The sequence below is a fragment of the Capsicum annuum genome, chromosome 9, assembly GCF_002878395.1.
Source record: "Capsicum annuum cultivar UCD-10X-F1 chromosome 9, UCD10Xv1.1, whole genome shotgun sequence".
NCBI classification, from domain to species: domain Eukaryota; kingdom Viridiplantae; phylum Streptophyta; class Magnoliopsida; order Solanales; family Solanaceae; genus Capsicum; species Capsicum annuum.
The window spans coordinates 98,314,888-98,338,496 of NC_061119.1; the positions used below are offsets into that span (position 1 = coordinate 98,314,888).

Consider the following 23,609-nt stretch of genomic DNA (forward strand, 5'->3'; position numbering starts at 1 on the left):
ATTTTTTAAGTTTTTCGCTTTTTTCTTGATCTTTATTTTTATTTTTTCCTTTTATTCTCAATCTTTTTTTTTATTTCTCTATTTTGTTTGATCTCTTTTTTCTTTTTTCTCAACTTCTATTATAGTTTGCTACTAAATAAAAAATTGAATAATCCGCAAAGGTATCTTTTTTTTTTTTATATCAAAGCAAATTTAAGGGTATGAATTATTATTATGAAGTTCTTTGAAAATTCTTGAGATAAGTCCTGTCTCTAAGGCCAGAGTTATAGAATATCTCATAAATAAAGGATAATGTTGTAGTGTCAACTCTTGCTCGTGGGGCATAGTTTATTATTTGAAAGTCCTTGAGCTAAGTCTTGCCTCTAAGGCAAGAGTTGTAGAATATTCCATAAATGAAGACATAACGTGGTAGTGTTAACTCTTGCTCGTGGGGCATAATTTGTAGTTTGAAAGTTTTTGAGTTAAGTCTTGCCTTTAAGGCAAGAGTTGTAGAGTTGTAGAACATCTCTTAAATGAAGATATAACGTAGTAGTGCCAACTCTTGCCCATGGAGCATAATTTGTAGTTTGAAAGTCTTAAAGCTAAGTCTTGCCTCTAAGGCAATAGTGGTAGAACATCTCATAAATGAAAACATAACGTGGTAGAATCAACTCTTGACCGTGGGGCATAATTTATAGTTTGAAAGTCCTTGAGCTAATTAAGTCTTGCCTCTAAGACAAGCATTGTAGAACATCTCATAAATGAAAACATAATGTGGTAGTGTCAACTCTTGCCCGTGGGGTATAATTTGTAGTTTGAAAGTCCTTGAACTAAGTCTTGCCTCTAAGGCAATAGTTGTAGAACATCTCATAAATGAAAACATAACGTGGTAGAGTTAACTCTTGCCCATGGGGCATAATTTGTAGTTTGAAAGTCCTTAAGCTAATTAAGTCTTGCCTCTCAGGCAATAGTTGTAGAACATCTCGTAAATGAAAATATAACGTGGTAAAGTCAACTCTTGCCCGTGAGGCATAATTTGTAGTTTGAAAGTCCTTAAGCCAAGACTTGTCTCTAAGGCAATAGTAGTAGAACATTTCATAAATGAAAATATAACGTGGTAGAGTTAACTCTTGCCCGTGGGGCATAATTTATTGTTTGAAAGTCCTTGAGTCAAGTCTTGCCTCTAAGGCAAGAGTTGTAGAACATTTCATAAATGAAAACATAATGTGGTAGAGTCAACTCTTGCCCGTGGGGCATAGTTTGTTGTTTGAAAGTTCTTGAGCTAAGTCTTGCCTCTAAGGCAATAGTTGTAGAACATCTCATAAATGAAAACATAACGTGGTAGAGTCAACTCTTGCCCGTGGGGTATAATTTGTTGTTTGAAAGTCCCTGAACTAAGTCTTTTCTCTAAGGTAAGAGTTATAAAATATCTCATAAATTAAAATACAATGTGGTAGTGTCGACTCTTGCCCATGAAACATAACTTGTTGTTTGAAAGTCATAAGTCTTGCCTTTACAATGTAGTAGTATCAACTCTTGCCCATGAACGTAGCTTATTGTTCGAAAGTCGTAAGTCTTGCCTTTATAATGTGATAGTGTCAACTCTTGCTCATGAGATGTAACTTGAATGGAAGAAATCGAAGAAAAGAACAAAAATAATAAAAATTGTGGAAAAAGAAGAAAATGAAGAAAAATATTAAAAAAAAAAAATCAAAGAAAATGTAGAAGTTGAGAGAGAATAGGAAAAAAATAAAGGTTGATAAAAATTTTTAAAAAATAAAGGTCGAGAAAAATTTAAAAAGAAAAAAATCAAAGAAAAATAAAAAAAAAGTTTTTTTTAAATAAAAGTAGACTTTGAAAGGTGTAAAAAAAAATAAGGGTTGAGAAAAACTAAAAAGAATAAAAAAAAAGGAAAGAAAAAATAAAAAATAAAAAAAATAAAAAATAAGCAAAAAAACAAAAGTTGAGAGGAAAAAAGGAAAAAAGTAAGGGTTTAGAAAATTAAAAATAAAAAAAGAAAAGAAAAAATAAAGATCAAATTAAAATTAAAAAGAGAAAAAAATGAAAGTTGAAAGATATAAATATGGAGTTGTGATCATTTATGTAATTACTCCATTAATCAGGGACAATTTTGTCCAAAAGAATATTAGTTAATAGGTAAATACTATTTTAAGAAACTTTTTTATTTGGGGTTAAAATTTGAAAGTCACCCCAATTTGGGTCTATTTTTTGAGATTCACCCCTATTAGTTGGGTCGACAAATTGCTCAGCAAGCCCACTTTTTCTCCAACAGCCTTCAATTTGTTTAGCTGGTGACACTGCTGCATACCCTAGAACAGCTGCTTTTGGGGATGATGTCGTTATTGTTGCGTAAGTGTCTCACTTGATTAGATCATCAAAGATTTCTTGTAACTGTTTGATTTCCTGCACTAAAGTGGTTGGTAATTTGATGTTTTGCAGAGCTTACCGTACTGCTATTTGCAAATCCAAACGTGGAGGTTTCAAAGATACCCTATCAGATGATTTACTTGCTCCAGTTCTCAAGGTTTATTATTTGTCTATATATCAGCTTCTACACTCTTGAATGTTTGATTAACCAATGCTAAAATTGGCTATGTATATCTTTATGAATTAGTCGATTAGAGGTAACAAAGAAGAAGAAACAATGGAATTATTAAAAAAATATTAGATGATTTCTTCCAATGTTCTATCTATGGTTTAGTCGATAAACTGAGGAGGTAAATCGTAGGTAGCAGGTACTCGGAGAAATAGTCAAAAGGTATTTACAAGCTAGCCAGATACCAGCTTTATTAAGAAAAGAAAGAAAAATGTACCTATAGAGAGATCACAGGTACTTTGTTCTCTGATTTTTTTCTAAATTGAGAATTTTATTGAGTGCAAATCTTGTACCACAGGCAGTAATTGAGAAAACCAACCTGAATCCAAATGAGGTGGGAGATATCGTTGTTGGTACAGTTTTAGCACCAGGTTCAATAAGAGCAATGGAGTGCAGGATGGCTGCATTTTATGCAGGTTTTCCAGGTAATTTGTTTCATTCCTTCATTTCATATGAAGTCGCAACTATGAATTGCACTGTTCGATTTTTACTGTTAAACCACCTTAGTTTGATAATAGATTCAAAATAATACTTCTTTTGAAACTTATGGTTTGTTGTTAGCAGTGAAATTGTTTCTTTTCTTGTACAATAGCCAAACTGTGATTGTGATTTAAGAAAATTGATTGATCAAACCAACTAGGCAAATTCATATACTGTGGTATGTTGTTGTTGTTGTTGTTTAATATCTACATGCTCCGGCTCACTCAAAATATATTGATTCATCTAACTTGATCATTTAACCAGACACTGTGCCAATCAGAACTGTGAACAGGCAATGTTCTTCTGGCCTCCAGGCTGTTGCTGATGTAGCTGCATCAATAAAAGCAGGATTCTACGACATAGGTATACAAGCTCATAGACATATACAGAAACACTAAATACTATGATTATGTTTTCCTTTTGGATTATATCTTCCTTTTGGATTATTACTATTCTTTTTGTGAAGGCATTGGTGCTGGACTAGAGTTAATGACAGTTGACAATATTGGACGAATTCAACAAGCTAATCCAAAAGTATGCTCAAACTCGGAGATTTTCCATCGTTGTACCTGAAACCTCTTTTTGTAGTTACATGTTTTAAGCTTGAGATATTCATTAATAGGTAGATGCTTTTGCACAAGCTCGAGACTGCCTTCTCCCAATGGGAATCACTTCTGAGAATGTTGCACGACGTTTTGGAGTGACGCGGCTAGAACAAGACCAGGCTGCTGTGAGATTTTTGAATTCAATTAAAACGTTTATTTCTTTCGGAAGTATAGCTAGAGTTCTAATCCCACAATATTCTGCTATAGGTTATTTCTCACCAGCGAGCAGCTGCAGCAACTGCATCTGGAAAGTTCAAAGATGAGATTATTCCAGTTTTCACAAAGGTAGATTTGCTGCTGAATGAGATTTTTTCAGATGAGGGTTATACACTTGTAATATTTGTGGCTAATGTTTTACAATGAAAGATTGTGGACCCTCAAACTGGAAACGAGAAGCCTGTTGTGATTTCTGTTGATGATGGCATTCGGCCTAACACAAATTTGACAGGCCTGGCTAAGCTGAAGCCTGCATTCAAAAATGATGGAACCACAACTGCAGGTACTAATTGCATACATGCTAAGCTATTTATTCTACTTAGAATTTGGAACTTAATGCTGATTACGTGATCTTTCTAGGGAATGCTAGCCAGGTCAGCGATGGTGCGGCTGCCGTGCTTCTCATGAAGAGAAATATAGCTGTGCAGAAGGGACTTCCAATTGTTGGTGTATTCAGGTAAGCTCTATTCTTTGCATATGAACAGTGATTGTACATGATATCTAGACTTTATACCCTCAAAAAGGTCAATATGATTCAGTGTGCGACGAGCTAGGTTACGGGTTTTCAGCCCTTAATTTTGGTTGCTGTGTTGTTTTGTGTCTCGTCCTCACTTTGATACATCTGGTCTTTGGGAAATGGAAACTTTAAATTGAATGAGTATTTCATAATGTTGCTTGCTCTAGTAGTCATCAGTTGCAGTTGCTAAGGCAGAGAATTGCAGAGTCCATGAGGATCTCCTAGTACTGCTATCATGTAGTTTTGATGTTTCTAGAAAGACATGAATATGGGGTTGTTCCTGAATTAGACACAATGTATAAGTGGGGAGGGTCGATCCAGAATAAAGTGGGGTGGTTTGACGCCGGTGAATGCGCTGGAGATAGGGGAGAAGGTGGCAGGAATGGGGGTGTGGGAGTGTAGGGGGGACGTGGATAATATGTGGGATAGGGCTACTAGTTGCATCAAGGAGACTGCTAGAGAGGTGTTGGGTGTCTCGAGGGGTCATGCTGGACAACATTGGGGGGACTGGTGGTGGAATGAAGAAGTGAAGAAGAAAGTGGAGACTAAGAAGGGGCGTATGCTAAGTTGGTTGAGAGTAAGGGTGAAGAGGAGAAGCGGGTGAATAGGGAGGAGTACAAGTTTGCTAGGAAGGAGGCTAAGTTAGCAGTTACGACTGCTAAGACAACAACGTTTGAGAGCTTGTATGCGGGGTTAGAGGAGAGAGGCGGGGAGAAGAGGTTGTATAGGCTTGCTAAGGCTAGGGAGTGGAAGAGTCGTGACCTCAATCAAGTGAAGTGCATTAAGGGGGAGGATGATAGAGTGCTAGTGGAAGACATTCACATTAAGAGAAGATGACAGTCATATTTTCATACTCTTGAATGATGATGGGGACAGAGACATTGTGTTAAAGGGAGCTGGAGCACTCAGAGAAGGGTCGTGATTTCAGTTATTGTAGACGTTTTAAGGTGGAGGAGGTCATAGAGGCTATTCGAATGATGCGAAGGGCTAGGGCGAAGAGGCCTGACGAGATTCTAGTGGATTTTTAAAAGTTTACTGGCGAGGCTGGTTTAAGGTAGTTGATTGAATTGTTTAACGACATTTTCAAGACTGCGAAAATGCCCGAGGCGTGGATATGACGTATGATGATTCCTTTATATAAGAACAAAGGTGACATCCAGAGTTGCAATAACTATAGGGGTATTAAGTTGTTGAGTCACACTATGAAGATTTGGGAGAGAGTGGTTGAGCGGAGGTTGAGGGGTTAGTGTCTATTTTGGAGAATCATTTTGGATTTATGCTCGATTGCTCGATGACGGAGGCAATTCACCTGGTGCAGACTGATGGAGCAGTATAGGGAAAAGAAGGACTTACATATGGTGTTTATCGACTTGGAGAAGGCGTACGACAAAGTTCCTAGGTAGGTTCTTTGGAGATGCTTGGAGGTGAGTGGAGTCCTGGTGGCGTACACATCGATTGAGGACATGTATGATGGAGCAAAGACTCAGGTAAGGACGGCGGGAGGAGACTCAGCGCATTTCCATGTCTTGGCAGGGTTGCATCAGGGATCGACTCTTAGCCCGTTTTTGTTTGCGTTGGTGATGGATGTGTTGACGCGGCGTATTCAAGGAGAGGTGCCTTGGTATATACTTTTTACAGATGATGTCGTTTTGATTGATGAGACACGGGGATGTGTGGATGATAAATTTGAGGTTTGGAGATAAACCCTTGAGTCTAAAGGGTTCGGGTTGAGTAAGATCAAGACAGAGTATATGGAATGCAAGTTTAATGACTTGAGGCAGGAGAACGAGGAGGTAGTAAGGTTGGATTCCCATGTTGTTTGTAAAAGGGATAGTTTTAAGTATTTCGGGTCCATGATTCAGGGGAATGAAGAGATTGGCGAAGATGTATCCCACCGTATTGGGGCAAGATGGATGAAGTGGAAGCTCGCCTTGCGAGTGTTGTGTGATAAGAAGGTGCCGCTCAAGCTTAAAGGCAAATTCTACAGAGTGACAGTCTGTCCGGCCATGCTGTATGGAGCGGAGTGTTGGCTAGTCAAGAACTCCCACATTCAAAAATTAAAGGTGGTGGAAATGCGGATTTTACGTTGGATGTGTGGACTTACTAGGGGTGATAGCGTTAGGAATGAGACTATTCGGGAGAAGGTGGGAGTAGCTTCGGTGGAGGACAAGATGCAGGAAGTTAGGTTGAGATGGTTTGGGCATGTGATGAGGAGGGGCACGGATGCCCCAGTTCGTAGGTGTGAGAGACTAGTTTTCGATGGTTTCAGGCGGGGTAGGGGTAGGCCGAAGAAATACTGGAGAGAAATGATTAGACGTGACATGAGCAGTTACCGCTTACTGAGGACATGACCCTAGATAGAAAGGTATGGAGGACACGAATTAGGTTAGAAGGCTAGTGCTTGCGGGGTGGATCGTAGCCAGTAGTTAGGGGAGCTTTGGGGTAGCAAGACTAGTAGTCTTAGAGTTATGTCCATAGGTTGGAGTTGCTAGTAGGAGGGTATGGGGGTGGGGGTGCCTTTGGTTTGTTAGTACAGGGTATTACTTTGTGGGTGTCTTATTTCTGTTATTCCATCTTGTTTCATGCTTTATTACGAATTTGTTACACTATTCTTTGTCTTGAGCCGGGGGTCTATTGGAAACAACCTTTCTACTTCTCTGGAGGTAGTGGTATGGACTGCGTACATTTTACCATCCCCAGACCCCACTATATGGGAATACACTGGGTTTTTTGTTGTTGTTGTATAAGTGAGATGTAACGTGAAAAAGTGTTTCCTCAAGACTATAGTTTGGTGCCCGGGGAATACGTAACAGAATTGCAGACCAAAAATGCAATTCAAAAGTTCCATTGCTTCCTCTAAACCCATTGGGTTTTGACTTGATCAGTAGTTTTGAGTTTTTTACATAGATTTTGTGGAGGATATGCACATTGTCAATTAGCTTGTTTTTAATCGAAAGTATACTAGTGAAGATCAGATTTGGCATTAGTTTTTCCTCATGATAAACAACGCTTGTCCCTTCCAAATTCCCCAATTTGTGCTGGAGAAGAACCATGACATCTAAATTGTCCTTACGATTCAAAAATTTCTAGTTGTAAATATAGCTTGCAATTTTCTTCAAAATGCAGGAGCTTTGTTGCTGTTGGTGTGGATCCTGCTGTTATGGGAATTGGCCCAGCCGTTGCAATCCCAGCTGCTGTTAAGTCTGCTGGTCTTGAGCTTAACAATATTGATCTTTTTGAAATAAACGAGGTAATATGTTGAATTGATGAACACACCTTTAAGATCAAATAACAAATTTTGTCTCAGCAATTATATGTTACCTTACAGGCGTTTGCATCTCAATTTGTCTATTGCCTCAAGACACTTAATCTTGATCTTGAAAAAGTTAATGTGAATGGAGGAGCAATGGCTCTTGGGCATCCTCTTGGTGCTACAGGTATTATTTGATATATTAGCATCTCCAATCCTCCTTTTTTGTTGGTTGCTTTTATGATTTTTGTTTGATCATATTTTTTATCTGTCCTGAGCCGGGGGATTATCGGGAACAACCTCTCTACTTCAGCTGAGGTAGTGGTATAGACTGCGTACCCTTTACCCTCCCCAGACTCCACTTTATGGGAATACACTGGGTATGTTGTTGTTGTAGCATCCCCAATCCAAAATGTTCATGGTTTTCACAATCTGGATTTGTTTTTTAAAAAAGAGAAAATACCCACTTATCCCCGAACTATATTGAAAAAGGCTATGACACACCTCAACTTAAAGGGGGTTCTATTACCCCCTTGAACTAATTAAAAGTGTAATTTTGATATCCTTAGTGCCTACGTGCCACACACATGTGCCTACGTGGATATTCAGTGTGTTGTGCCACGTATGTGCCATGTAGGCACTAAGGATGTCAAAATTACACTTTTAATTAGTTCAGGATAATAGGACCCCCTTTAAGTTGAGGTGTGTCATAGCCTTTTTGGGTATAGTTCAGGAGTAATTGGGTATTATCTCTAAAAAAATATTTAATGTTTTAGAAAAATCAGAAATCATTTTTCCTTTCAAATCAAATCTTACCTTACAAACGTCGCCCCTCCTCCCTTTCAGGTGCACGTTGTGTGGCAACTCTTCTTCATGAGATGAAGCGCCGAGGCAAAGACTGTCGTTTTGGTGTGATTTCTATGTGCATCGGTGTGTCAATTTTTTCTTAAAAATTGTATGGTATTTAGATCTATATATAGTAGTCTTGACTTTGTATGGTTGTCTTTATAGGTTCTGGGATGGGGGCTGCCGCAGTGTTTGAAAGAGGGGATGCTGTAGATGACCTATGCAATGCTCGGGTCAACAATAACAACAATTTCTTGTCCAAGGATGCCAAATGAGCATGCCAATAATATCCAAAGTTTGCTTTTGTTTTTGAGATAGGAATGTGACATAGTAATGTACTGCATAAAGAGTGAAGACATCAACGTTTAGTAAATTTGAGATTTATGTATCAATCATTGGAGTAACAAGTTGATAAAATGAGAGGAAATGAACAACGGTGATTTCGTTTAAACCACCAGCTTTAGTTTTTTTCCTCAACGTCCATAAAATTCAGAGCTAGAGCTCAAGATGTATTCTAACCGGATTCTAAATCACGAGGCAAATGAAAAGAAGTGGTTCTTTCAAGCTTCTTTATGGATCCACACATTTGTCTCACACAGCTATTCAGTGTTTGAAGTAGAAACAGGAACTACTGAAAATTACGGTTTTGGTATGGTAAAAATACAGTTGCCGTAGACTACAGAACCGTTGCTTAAAGTCTATGGCGACCCGCCACAACTGATCACATTACAATAACTCTATGGCAACGGTTATTTCAGATGGTTCAATAAACCATCGCCATAGAGGTTTAACTCTATGGCAACGGTTATTTCAGATGGTTCAATAAACCATCACCATAGAGGTTTCTACTCCAAATAAATCACAATGGTTCACTATCTACTAGGACGGTTTATAGCCGTCCCAATAAAGCTTTACGCGACAGTTATTAATATGCTATTTTGACATTTATTTCTATTCATTAAGTGACAACTTATGTCTATTGCGACAATTATATTATTCTAACGCCACGGTTTTCAACTATTGTGAGGGTTACTAATAGTCTTGCTATGGTTTTTAAGGGGGACGCAACAATTTTTTGGCTACTGCTACAATTATTATTAACGGTGAGATTGACGAGGATGTCTCGCACCGTATTGGGGCGGGATGGATGAAGTGGAAGCTCGCGTCGGGGGTGCTGTGTGATAAGAAGGTGCCGCCCAAGCTTAAAGGCAAATTCTACAGGGTGGTAGTCCGTCCGGCCATGTTGTATGGAGCAGATTGTTGGCCAGTCAAGAACTCCCACATCCAAAAAATGAAGGTGGCAGAAATGCGGATGTTGCGCTGGATGTGTGGGCTGACTAGAGGGGATAGAGTTCGGAATGAGACTATCCGGGGGAAGGTTGGTGTGACTCCAGTGGAGTGCAAGATGCGGGAAGCCCGATTGAGATGGTTCGGACACGTGAAGAGGAGGGGCATGGATGCCCCGGTCCGTAGGTGTGAGAGGCTAGCATTGGATGGTTTTAGGCGGGGTAGGGGTAGACCGAAGAAGTACTGGGGTGAGGTGATTATGAGGGACATGGAGCAGTTACAGCTCACCTAGATAGGAAGGTCTGGAGGACGCGAATTAGGGCAGAGGACTAGGGCCAGTTTGAATCGCTAGTGTAGGGAATTACTTGGTGGGGGTTTTATGCCCGTTATGATTCCGTGTTCCATGTTTTATTATGAATCTGTGTGCTTTTCTCTGTTTTATATTACTTATAGGTGCCGTATTTATGTTATGTAATCTTGTGCTGTGCTTTACTGTGTGTTTGTGTGGTATCTCGTGCCTTGAGCCGGGGGTTTATCGGAAACAGCCTTTCTACGGGTTTATCGGAAATAGCCTTTCTACTTCTTTAGAGGTAGAGGTATGGACTGCGTACATCTTACCCCCCAGACCTCACTAGGTGGGAATATACTGGGTTTGTTGTTGTTGTTGCTACAATTATTATTAAGCTATTGCTATAGTTTTTTTTTTCTACTCACAGTTATTATTAAGCTATTGCAACAATATTAACAAGCATTACATAAAATACATACAAATTGATCACGAGAAAATTATCCATCACCAAACTTACAACCCAAAAATCAAAATTACGTAATTCAAAAAAGCAAAATATACAAATATTTTTTGACCATTTAAAAAGTGCAACACATGTTTTCAATGTTCAAAACTAAAAGACTAGTAAGTTTCAACAACGCCCAATCCTCCTATATCAGGTCTAATTCATCGATGCCGGACCCTTCTTCAATTTCAGCACCTACAATGATAATAGAAAACGATTAATTAAAACATTTTTAATAAAAGCTTTACGGCTCCATGATAGGTAGGTATAAATATACATTTGTATATCTATGATTTTTACTAGGCCAAAATATATGCATGTGTACATAAACTAAATAATGTATCAAAATTACAAAATCATATACAAAGTCGATCTTCACAAGAAAAAGATGAAACTTGCAAATAATAATGCCAACAATACCTTAATATCTTTGCTAGCGATACTGATCAGTCAGAATTTTTGTTTGTATTCTTGCCAAGGGTTCAACCAAAAAGAACAACAATAATATTAATGGCAACAATGCCTTGATACCTCAAAGGCATTGGGTTCGAATGTGGGGGTGTCCCCCCTTTGATCACGTCAAAGAACAACAATAATAAACTAAAATTTTATCAGATCAAAGCAATGCAACAATATTCATTAGTGCAACAGTACTTGGCAATGGAACAATGTAGAGAAAGCAATCAAAGAGGAATTTGTATCAGGAACCTAATTGGTAATGATGCAGAAGTAGATTCTCCTGGTGAAGGAACGAACAATGCTATTATTATATTGAAATCAATAATTTGGCATGCTAAAGTTGTACAATTTTCCAGAAAAGAGAGAAACAATACCTCAAATACAAAAAATACAGTAACAACAACAGACAACATTTGTGAAGAAGTATAAGAACCTTTAAGAAGAAAATGAAGAAGGAAGAAATAAGCAACAATTACCTCCATTATTGCTACTTGATGATGTCCGACGGATTAGTTGATTAGCTTGTAGTGTAGAAATAGCCTCTCTAGGTGAAGGAACACACAGTGCTACCAGTATGTCCACATAATTAATCCTGCACGTTGAAGTTGTGCAATTATATTTGCAGCAACATCTTGCTGAATGGTCTTCCTTTGTTTCTCCATTTTTATATCTAGTAGAATTAAAACTGGTCCAGAATCTCCCACTTTTCTTTCCAAAGAACTCTTTGCAGCCCTCCATCCATATAATCTTAGACGTCTTAGAAGTTCAGGAACCATGACAGAAGAAAATGCGTTAAGAAACTCACTGCTATCTGCACTTTGTTGTTTTTCAATTTCCTCCAAATCAGTTAACAGAGCAAATTTAATAAACAAATTCAAGCAAACAAAAATTATGAACAAATAAATGATATAAAAAGAGGTTGCAGTTAGATAATATTCGTACAATTACTAATGGTGTATTCATTTGAGTCCTTGTATGAATGTTCAGATGTCTTGCTTTTGTGGCCACAAATAGCTCCTCAAATGATACAGTAGTTCCTTTTTTCTTTCCTTTGTCACATAAAAAAATGATATAAAAATCTATTTAAAATAACAAGTTAAGATTTAATAAAGAAGAAAACACACCAGATTATTGCAGACTAAAGCAAAACTTATTTTATGAAGTATGTAGATTCATCAACTTTTTTTGATTCTCAATAGTGAAAACTGCCCGAAACAATTGCTCGGAGATAACTCTATGATGAATTAACACATAAATTCTCAAAGTCAGACTGATTGCAACATCACTGGGAATGATTTGAACAATAAGGGCGCACCTAAAGAAATGATTCCCACAAATTTCTTGGTGCTGAATTTAATCAAGAGCAAGAAAATGATGTTGCTTTGGGTTCAGATCACCTGCAAGTTTTAGGCCTTGAGGGCTTTATAAATAATCAGAATTTGAATGTGTCAACCTCCTTTTTGGGAAAACATACTGTTAAAGGAAAGGAAAAATGTTCAGGTCTTGATCAGGTTCTTCTTGTGATGAGAAATAGTGTGCAACTCCAAGTATAAGCACTGATTTACATCAGCTGGCTAGCAGTGAGAAAAGTCTTGATGAAATTCAGAATGAGTGATGATCAAGCTGATAATGACATTGACACTTATGGGCAACCTACAACTAACAAAGATGGGGGTGTTTTTGTTCAAAACGCTGGGGCTGCTCAAGTTTGAATTCATATTCAAGCTCAAGTTCAGAAAATGCTCAGAACTTAGGTGTGTGTACAGATCAAATGAGTGTGTGTGTACATATCAAATGAGTGTGATTGGATATGATTTAGGTATTGGTTTTGATCACGAAAAAAATAATAATGCAGAATATAATCTGCACTCCAAGATAATCAATTTGAGAATGAGGCTGCTACTCCTAAAGAGCATCTCTTGAAAAAAATACCTTCAAGTAAAGCAGTAATAGACATATAGATCATAATTCCTAAAAGGTTTACATGCTATCTGTAATAATATACAAAAAATAGATTCTTTTGGTCCAAACTTGGACAAGTTCTGCCAAAATCTAGCACTCACTAATGAAAATAAGAGGACAAGTAGTAACTAATCTTTAAAATAAAAAATTTAGTCAAACATACTCCTAATTAGATGCAGAACTAAAGAGTCTCCAATTACTTCTTTTTTTGTCAGCGTAGATGCAATTAAAAAGTAATGAAAGTAGATCCATATTTACATTAGCTAGCTCCAATACTACCACTATAGTTCAAAAGAGAATACACCAAATTAGGCTGTTAGGATTCAAACACATTAAAAATGTGGTTTAAATTATGATCTCATGGCCAGCGTAGACCTAGTCCATTTACCATCTTATCGTAATGTACATCACAAAAAAAATATTTTTCGAAGCCAACATCACAAAAGAATTATGAAATTCAACTGATTTATCTTAAACATATGCACCTTCAAGTTAAAGTAATTGAAAGTAGTAAAGAGCTGGTTGAAAGAAAGCTTTATTCTAAAAAAGTCAATTATATTTTTCAATTCTAAATTTCTAAAACTACTTCCAGGAACTATGTTTGAAAACTTGCATCTCTTTAGATTTATAAAAAATTATTCTAAAAAGGAAAAATAAATTAGTGAAGAGTAACAAATTGAGTATACTCACACAGTCAAGCTAGTATTTCACTTCTATGACTAGAATTTAACAAGAAAAGGCATTTGAGTACCTGAAAAGAGTAGATTATAGTTAAATAATCTATAAAAACGACTAACAAGGTAAAAAGGATATGTTGCAGTTTCACATATATGGGGTAAGATTTTATCTATGCTGAAAGTAACAGATTAACTTCTAGAAATAATTTTGGAAAAGTTGACTGCAGTAGACCACTAGACCCGCAATAGTAACAAGCATCAACATACATCACTAAGTCATTTATGAGAAGATTAGAAGGCCACAACAATAAGTTAATATTGCACAATTTATTTTCAAGGAATTGCTTTTCTGTACTTTCTATATGTCCCTTAGGCACTAAAATAATTATTTACACTGTTATAGTTCAAAGATGCTGATGGATTTGAGGCATTGGTCACTAGGAGGACAATAATGGTATTCATTGGTGGTTCAACTGATGCCTCATCGCAACGTAAGGTCTTACATCTTATCGGCAAACTTAATTCTCAAGATTCTTGACAAGGTATTTATTGGTCATTTCATTGCCCAGGTCTTCCAATTCGAAAGGTCGATGGAATTTTGAGTGGTTTGGAGCTGGTCCCCTAGTTCTATTTACTTTTACTTTCCAACTTACATCAACACTTTAGTGCATGAAATAAGCACAAGAAATAAAGTAGTTGTGCAAACAATGAATTCATTGTATATGTGCAACTGGAGACCATTTCTTGAAGAATAACATTGAAAGAATTACGTTATATAACACATCTATTTTGAAAGCAAAATTGAAAGCTAAACTTGCACACTAACCACTGAACAAAGACTTTTACCAAAAATCTATTTTGACCAAAATCTATATAGATCACGTTGACTAAAAATAAATCCACGACACAAAATTGAAAGCTAAACTTGAACCCAAACTTGAACTTTGAAAGAAAAGTTGAAAGATCCGATGTATTTTGAAAGCTCATCATGAAGAAAAAATTCAACATCTATTTTGACCCACACAGCACCTTGGTGAAGAAGACAAAAAATATCGCACTTTTGGTGAAGAAGACAAGTCTGGTGGGAGTGAATCCCACAAGTCTGGTTGGAGAGAAACCCAACAAGTCTCGTCGGAGAGAAACCCAACAGTCTCTTCGGAGAGAAACCCAACAAGCCTCGTCGGAGGGAAATTCCACAGTTTCTTCGGAGAGAAACCCCAAATCTGATCGAATTTTGCTAAACCACTGCAGAAAATGCTTCTCTAGAAAATATTATCCCTATACAAATATATTTTTGTAAAAAAATAAATATAAAGCGCCCTCAATTATTTTATTTAGTAGACGTTTGATGATAAAAAGTTTTTATCTTTTTTTAAAAAATTATTTTATTTTAGTGAAAAAAGTGAATACCGTAAGTATTTGGTCATAAGAATTTCAAATATAATTTCAAAATTATATTTGAAATAGTGAAAACAAGTTTTAATTGTTTTCATTTTTTCCACTCATACTTCTCTCACAAAATTTCAAAAACAACTTTAATTTATATTTATAGCCAAACACAATTCCAACTATAACTCCAACTCCAAAAAATTATAATTTTTATGACCAAACAGGATCTTAGAATAACTTTTTGTCAGGCTTATAAAATTACCGGAGGAAAAATATATTTAGGATAAAAAACCATACTAATAGCATATTTTTCTAAAGGAATTATTCCTATAGCTAAAATCATTGCATCAATTATAAAAAACCATTGCAACAAGTAATTTTGTGGCAACCGTTACGGCCTGATGCAACGATTTATTTTAAGAAGTGTTGTATTAGGTCCAAGATTCTATGGCAACAGTTAAAACTGTTGCTACTGCCAATTTATGGCAACGATTACTAAACCGTTGCAGAATCATTGTTGCCATATGCCATTTTTCTAATAGTGAGGTATAACTGGAAAAAGAACCCTGCAAATGAAAGCTAATGTCATTACATTCCTTAATATATCTGAAAAAAGTGGTAACAAAGTTATAAAGGTCTATCTTTTCTGTGAACTTCTCTACCAAAAAGAAGTAACCCCATTTTTTTCTAAGGATGTGTTACACTTAAAAATTATACAATTTTCAATCATAATAAGATTTCAGTATAAAATATTCAAAAGAATTTGCTGATCATATATTGAAAAGAAAAATACTTGTCATCCATTTTATAGAAGATGCAAAACAGAAGTGGTAAAAGTAGAGAGCATTTTCTTAAAAACAAACTAAATGTGTAAAAAACTTGATAAGATTGCAATTCCAACCTTTATACTTGAACTTCAAATAATGGCGCAGCTCGAACCAGGGCCTTGTCGTAATGGGCATCCCAAGTTCAACCAGGACCAGGAACCGCCCTCTTAACCAACCCAACTACCTTTCACAACCTCAGATGAGCTGAATTTCGAACATATAACAAGATAGCGTTATTGTTCACATCAAGACTCTAGGATAGGATCACGATCGTGACTGACCCAACCGAGTCCAGCCGTACCAAACCAACCATCCATACCATACAAAACCAAAGAGAATATCAAAACATAATGACAATTAAACCCAAAATGTAATACGATGGAACAGTGAGAAATCGAGAGATGTGGTGTTCGCCCACCAGCTTATTCCAATGCCAAGGCTAACACCTATACCGATCCCGCCCATTCTAACCCCCAGAAGTACCACAAAGCCTCTATCCAAAAGAATACAAATATTCGATTGGGACATGCCCCCAACCATGGCCAAAACAAATATCCAGAAAGAAAGTAAAATGCTAAAAATATCTAACATGAAATGATGCCTTCCAAAAGGATGGAAGCTCACCACTTCAGTCCAATAAGATGTCCCTGAATCAAGTATTATGAAGGAGGAGTCGAACGTCCGATTTCTGCATAGCGTGGGTATACAACCGCCAGTAGACGAGTTAGTGTGTGAACACTACCATCAAACTCGGGGTAAGGATAAAGTAATGCCAATTACCAAAACCAAGTGAAAACCATCCAATGCACACTACCATACATATATATAAGTGCTAAAAAAGGGGATCGGGTTTATCATACCATTTAAAACCTTAATCTGGGTTATGTAGCTTAGCCGTTCTACCACCCACGGGCTATATGGGTTCAGCTACCCCTACTAAAAGGGTCCCGGTGCGTGCAGCCGCACAACCAGGCAATAACCTTGGGATGACTAGTACATCCCTATAATATAAACGTGACACTCGCACGTAGCCATCGAAGACCTCTCATATAGGCAAATATGACTTTTTGGTTTTGATCTCCCCGGGATCGCTACCTTCTACAGCTTAGCTTACACTTTTTGCCATTAATGCCTAGTTAAAACCAAGTCCAAACAATCCAGCTATCTATTTATTAACTAAGGCTATTAAATAAGCCAGTGGTATCGTCATACCACTATACTTGCAAGCATTATCCATAGTCAAATAATTTAGATTAAGCGGACTCTCGGTGCCCTTTTTGTTTACCATATTAACCTCTTGGGAGACTACCATGTTCTCCACAAGCATAACCAATAAGCCTTTAATCTTTGTAAACCATTTAAACAATTTATAGTTTCATGCTTAATCCTAAACAAGTAAGAGTTCCATGTAAAAGAGTCAATGCAATGAACATATCTTTATAAGCATTTAATCAAACACCTTAGGGGCATAACATAACCAAAACCAAATTCCATTACCAACCAAGTTTCTATTATTTCTTTTTCTGCTTTTGTGTTAAGCTTATCAATTTTTTTTAATAAATGATTGGCTACAACGGGATTTTTTTTTAGTGAACGTGTCACAAGCTTACTCCTCATTTTTTTTTTGTAAAGGTTTTGTAAAAACAAAGAATTAAATTCGATTTTCTCTCCTATTTACTACGATGACAAAGACTCAAATTATCGCTATATTTATTCCTTTTTCTACTTCTTCTTCCAAGTGCAGGATAACCCCAAGGGGTTGTGGGTTATTAAACCATTACCATGCAATTCCATTATCCAAAACCACCATTAATGCATAGAAAGCATAATTAAAACCATAAAAAATCATAACCAAGCCTTTAACATCAAAACCTATAAATCAATAGTTGAAAAACAAAATCATGCAAGAGTAAAACCATGAAACCATCCACATAACTATGCCTTTAATTGAAATCATAAGTAGGGAAGAGAATCTTGTCTTAAACCAAGAAAATTGATGGAAGAATTCACCCAGACAAGCCCCAAAGAAATCCCTTAGTTGAAACCCTAGATCTTTGCCCCAAAAGCTTTTGAGAAAATTATGATATGTTTTGGAAGAGATTCTAAGTATTTAAGAATAAAATAATAGGATAAATGACCTCCTAAGTGTATTAGAAGTCGTGGGTCCTTATTAGAGTAAGTAGGAAAATATCCAAAATACCCCTACTTAAATTCCATAAAAACCCGACAAGGGTCACGACTGACCTCACCTAGCTTACGATTGACACCCACCTAATCGTAACCAAACCTTAACCATGGATTAGACACTGTCTAGTATACGACTCATCCAACCAACTCATTACCTCAACATACGATCCATACCCATGATCCGTATCCTTAGAAGAATGTAACACCAGGAGGATCAAACACTATCCACCTTACGAGTCACCTATACGACTCACACCTATGCTTTACGACTCATACCCTCAAGTCGTATCCATTCCAGTGTCTAAGACCATCCCACCAACTAATACTGGTCAGCTTATGATAGGACTTCACCAGTCGTACCCAGCTTACAGTTCGTACCATAAGTCGTAATAGGTCAGAAGAACGAGATTCCATGAAATTTTCTAAGGGTCCAAACCTGGGATGCTTCAGTCTCCCCCACTAGGAACATTCATCCACGAATGACGGATAACGTAAGGGTAACCACACACAAAGTCATTTGCATTATCAAACATCCCTTTAACAAAGTTTGAAAACAAAGAGGCAAAGGTGTTAACCTTTTTTTAAAAAAATTGAAAAAAATAAAGATGTGTTCAAGAACACATACCTTCCGCATGAATACCAGGAGTAGAAAACAAAAGCGGATACTTGGACTTCATGTTCTCTTCCACTTCCTACATGGCCTCTTCACCTTGTGGTTCCGCCATAGAACCTTAACCAAAGCCACATCCTTGGTCCGCAACCGATGAACTTGCCTATCCAATATCTCAATCGGAACTTCTTCATAAGACAGAGAATTTGAGATATCCAACCCTTCCAAGGAACAATCGAATACGGATCACCAACGTACTTTCTCAACATAAAAACATGGAATACCGGATGAACCAAACTCAAGCTAGATGGAAACTCTAACTCATACGCAATATTGCCAGCTCTCCGTAAAACCTTATAAGGTCCAATATACTAAGTACTGAGCTTTCCCTTTTTACCAAACCGCACTACTCCCTTCATAGGAGACACCTTAAGAAAAACCTTATCCCCAACTGCAAACTCCAAATCTCTATGCCTAACATCCACATAGAACTTTTGACGACTTTGGGCAGCCTTGAGCCTATCCCGAATCACCTTCACCTTTTCCATAGCTTGACGAACCAAATTCAGACTGAACAAATTAGCCTCGCGGAGCTCAACTCAACCAATAGGAGATCTACACCTCCTACTATACAATAACTCCAAAAGAGCCATACCAATACTCTTATGATGACTATTGTTGTAAGCAAACTCTACCAAAGGTAGATGCTCTACTCAACTGCCACCATAATCAATCACACAGGCTCAAAGCATATCTTCCAATGTCTGAATAGTTCTTTTTTCCTTCCCATCCGACTGCAGGTGGAAAGCCGTACTCAGACTCACCTTAGTCCCCAACCCTTTCTGGAAAGAACGCTAGAAGTGGGATATAAACTGCATACCACGATAGAAAATAATCGAAATAGGTGCCCCATGCAGTTTCACAATCTCTTGAAGATAACGCTTCGCATAATCTTCCACTAAAAAGCTGTTTGTACAGACAAGAAATGCGCAAACTTTATCATCCTATCCACGATGACCCAAATCAAATTAAATTAGTTTTGAGACCGAGGAAGACCGGTAACGAAATCCATTTTGATCTCCTTTCATTTTCATTCAGGCAACTTAATCTCTTGATACAACCCACCAGGCCTCATGTGCTCAACCTTAACTTATTGACACACCATGCACTTGGATACAAAATCAACCACGTCCTGCTTCATTGCACTCCACCAATAGATCTCCTTGAGATCATGGTACATCTTAGTAGGACCAGGATGGACAACATAGCGCGACTCATTCGCCTCAACCAAGATCCTTTGTATCAAATCGTCTACATAAAAAACACACAACCTCCCTTGGTATTGCAAAGTACCATTGCCACAAATCTCAAAATACACCACTTTTTGCCTACTAACGCTATTCTTCTTCTACATGAGCCAAACTACCTATGGACAACTCGTTAAGAGAATTAACAACCACGTTAGCTTTACCTGGGTGGTAGTGAAGACTCATATCATAGTCCTTGAAAAGCTCAAGCCATCTTCTCTGCTTGAGATTAAAATCTTTCTGCGAGAACATATACTGCAAACTCTTATGATCAGAAAAGATATCCATGTGGGCCCTACACAAATAACGCTGCCATATCTTCAAAGCAAACATAACGGCCAACAACTCCAAATCATGAGTAGGATAGTTCCTCTCATGCACATTCAACTACCTGGAAGCATACTCTATCACCTTTCCATGCAGCATCAACATGCAACCAAGACCAACCCGAGATGCATCACAATAAACCACAAACCCATCATTGCCTTTCGGCAAAGTCAGAACTAGAGTCAAAGTCAACTTATCCTTTAATTTCTCAAAACTCCTTTCACACGTATCCGACCAAGAAAACTTAACCTTCTTCTGAGTTAACTTAGTCAAAAGAGTAGCTATCAACAAAAAGCCCTCCACAAACCACCTATAATACTCGGCAAAACCCAAGAAGCTCCAAATATTAGATTGAGTCATGGGTTTAGGCCACTTTTTCACCACAACCACCTTCTGCGGATCCACCATGATCCCCCAAGAAAGTCACAACATTCAACCAAAACTCACACTTAGAGAACTTAGCAAACAACCGTTGTTCCCTTATGGTCTGCAATACTGCACGGAGGTTATTAGCATGATCTACCTCACTCTTCGAATACACCAAAATATCATCAATAAACATAATAATGAAGAGGTCCAAATACTGTTGAAACACCCTATTCATTAGATCTATAAACGCTGTCGGGGCATTTGTCAATCTAATTGACATTACCAAAAACTCATAATGCCCATACCGAGTGCGAAAAGCTGTCTAAGGGATATCCGCCTCCCTAATCTTTAACTGACGATATCCAGACTAAAGATCTATCTTAGAGAAGAACTTCACACCTTGCAACTATTCAAACAGATCATCTATTCAAGAAAGAGGATATTTGTTGTTGACTTTACCTTATTCAACTGTTTATAGTCGATGCATATACGAAGAGAACCATCTTTCTTGCGCACAAACAACATCGGTGCACCCCATGGAGAAATACTAGGATGAATAAACCCTTTGTCTAGAAGATCCTTAATTTGTTTCTTGAGTTCCCTTAACTTAGTCGGAGCCATTCTATACGAAGGAATAAAAACTGGATGTGTGTTCAAAAGTAAATCGATACCAAACTCTATTTCTCTATTTGGAGAAACACCTGGAAGATAATCCAAAAAGACCTCTGGAAACTCATTAACCATAGGGACTGAAGACAATGAAGGACCTTCCGAATTAGAATCTTTAACTCAGACCAAGTGATAAAAACAACCTTTAGAGATTAACCTCCGAGCCAACCTTTAGAGATTTACCTTCGAGCCCTAGGATAAGAAATAAACTTTCCCTAGGCTCTAAGGAATAACCTTCCAATTCTATTTTTGGATCACTAGGGAACCCAAAGATAACCCTACGATTCGACAATCCAAATTTGCATAACAAGAATGCAATCAATCCATGCCCAAGATTACATTAAAATCTGCCATACCCAACTCAAACAGATTCGCCAAAGTCTGCCTACCACTCACAGATACCACACACCCCGTATAGATTTGTTCAGTAATGACTGGATCTCCTTACGAGGTAGAAAAAAATGGATCTAAAATAATCTCCAAATCAAAATCAAAAGACACAACTAAATAAGGAGTCACATCGAAAAGGTAGAACCTGGATCAAGTAAATAATACACGTTATGAGAGAAAAGCTATAACGTACCAGTAACCACATCAGGCGATGCCTCTTCATTCTCGACCTCATATCAGCCACCAAGTTAAGAGCATATCTCGACAACTAATGGAACTTCAAAGCATACTCTTTCATAGACATTCTCCCTTGCCTGAGGTTCACAAACTCCTTCATCTTAGCTTTCCTTAACTCTTAAGGAAAGAACCAATCCATGAAGGTATCAGAAAAGGCCTCCCACAACCCATCCTCTTCTACATTACCCTTTTCTCTGTCCCACTCCTCATACAATAGATAAGCGAATGCTTTGAGCTGTAAGATGCAAAGTTTACTCCCTCTACATTAGTAGCCCTCATTACCTAAAAATCCTTTAACATATCAAGAATCCTATAAAAATTAGAGGACCCATCTTCATAAACTATCCAAGCCTATTGGCCTCAGCAGATACAATGCTAGCCATACCCCACTAGCTGGGCAATAGCATGCATAGACTGTGAAATACCACATTCGTCACATTACCCTAAGGGACCTGAGGAGCAGTAAGAGGAACAGGAGAAACTCTGATATAATCTTGAAAAGGACCGTGAGATCAAAGATGTACTCCAGACGTAGGAGGTACCCCTTCAGCATCATCCCCAGATGGGATAAAAGATTTTTCTTGTGTTTTAAATCTAGGATGTGATCTAAAAGATGAACAAACAAGGATTAAAGGAGATTCCAGGACTGAAAAGTCAAGCTTGAAGAAAGAATACCAAGAAAGTGAAACATTCCTAAATGTCTTGCAACCTCTCTATTATAAGTGTGGCACGCTACACACCCCTAAAAGAGACTCTACTCGACACGGCTTTGTGGAATCCCTATTGACCAATAACCTAGGCTCTGATACCAACTTGACATAGCCCAAACTGGGGCCTTGCCGTAATGGGCATCCCAAGTCCAACCAGGATCGGGGATTGCCTCCTTAACCCAACCCAACCACCTTTCATAGCCTCAGATAAGCTGAATGTCAAACATATAACAAGATACCATTATTGTTCATATTAAGATTCTAGGATAACATCACGACCGTGACCGACCCAACCGAGTCCAACTGTACTAAACCAACTATCCATACCATACAAAACCAATGAGAATATCAAGACATAATATGATAAACAAACCCAAAATGTAATATGATGGAATAGTGAGATATTGAGAGCTGTGGTGTCAGCCTATCAACTTATTCCAATGCCAAGGCTGGCACCTATACCGATCCTTCTCATTCCAACCCCTAGAAGTACCACAAAGCCTCTATCCCAAAGAATACAAATATTTGATTGGGGACTTGCCCCCAACCATAGCCAAAATTAATATCCAGAAAGAAAGTAAAATGTCTAAGAATATCTGACATGAAATGATGCCTTACGAAAGGATAGAAGCTCAGCACTTCAGTCCAATAAGCTATCCCCAAATCAAGTACTATGAAGGAGGATTCGAATGCCTGGTTCTTGCATAGCATGGGTATACAAACTCCAGTAGATAGGTTAGTGGATAAACACTAGCATAAAACTCAAGGTAAGGATAAAGTAATGCTAGTTACCAAAACCAAGTGAAAACCATCCAATGTACACAACCATACATATATGTAATTGCTGGGAAAGGGGATCAGATTTATCATGCCATTTAAAACCTTAACCTAGGTTGTA

At 37.6% G+C, this 23,609-nt stretch overlaps 2 protein-coding genes across 4 annotated transcripts in view; one reads left to right on the forward strand and one right to left on the reverse strand.

The window, feature by feature from the left end:
* LOC107842456 (3-ketoacyl CoA thiolase 1, peroxisomal) overlaps positions 1-8,961 on the forward strand; it is a 12,542-nt gene extending 3,581 nt beyond the window's left edge. The window contains exons 2-14 of one of the 3 annotated variants that reach the window (XM_016686304.2): positions 2,273-2,349; positions 2,440-2,524; positions 2,895-3,021; positions 3,341-3,439; positions 3,543-3,610; positions 3,699-3,806; positions 3,889-3,966; positions 4,048-4,180; positions 4,258-4,354; positions 7,541-7,664; positions 7,743-7,851; positions 8,511-8,594; positions 8,676-8,961. In XM_016686304.2, the coding sequence (XP_016541790.1) occupies positions 2,273-2,349; positions 2,440-2,524; positions 2,895-3,021; positions 3,341-3,439; positions 3,543-3,610; positions 3,699-3,806; positions 3,889-3,966; positions 4,048-4,180; positions 4,258-4,354; positions 7,541-7,664; positions 7,743-7,851; positions 8,511-8,594; positions 8,676-8,785 (1,299 nt within the window). In that variant the 3' untranslated portion in view covers positions 8,786-8,961. The remainder of the gene's footprint in view (positions 1-2,272; positions 2,350-2,439; positions 2,525-2,894; positions 3,022-3,340; positions 3,440-3,542; positions 3,611-3,698; positions 3,807-3,888; positions 3,967-4,047; positions 4,181-4,257; positions 4,355-7,540; positions 7,665-7,742; positions 7,852-8,510; positions 8,595-8,675) is intronic. The other 2 variants (XM_016686305.2, XM_047396919.1) reach the window with 2 other exon arrangements.
* Positions 8,962-10,613: 1,652 nt separating this feature from the next.
* Positions 10,614-12,098, reverse strand: LOC107841993. Its single transcript, XM_016685812.2, has 2 exons — positions 11,527-12,098; positions 10,614-10,786 (listed from the first exon to the last, which is right to left on the reverse strand). Exons 1-2 carry the CDS (start codon positions 11,786-11,788, stop codon positions 10,737-10,739), a joined length of 312 nt encoding a protein of 103 aa, XP_016541298.1. The 5' UTR covers positions 11,789-12,098; the 3' UTR covers positions 10,614-10,736.
* Between the last annotated feature and the right edge of the window lie 11,511 nt (positions 12,099-23,609).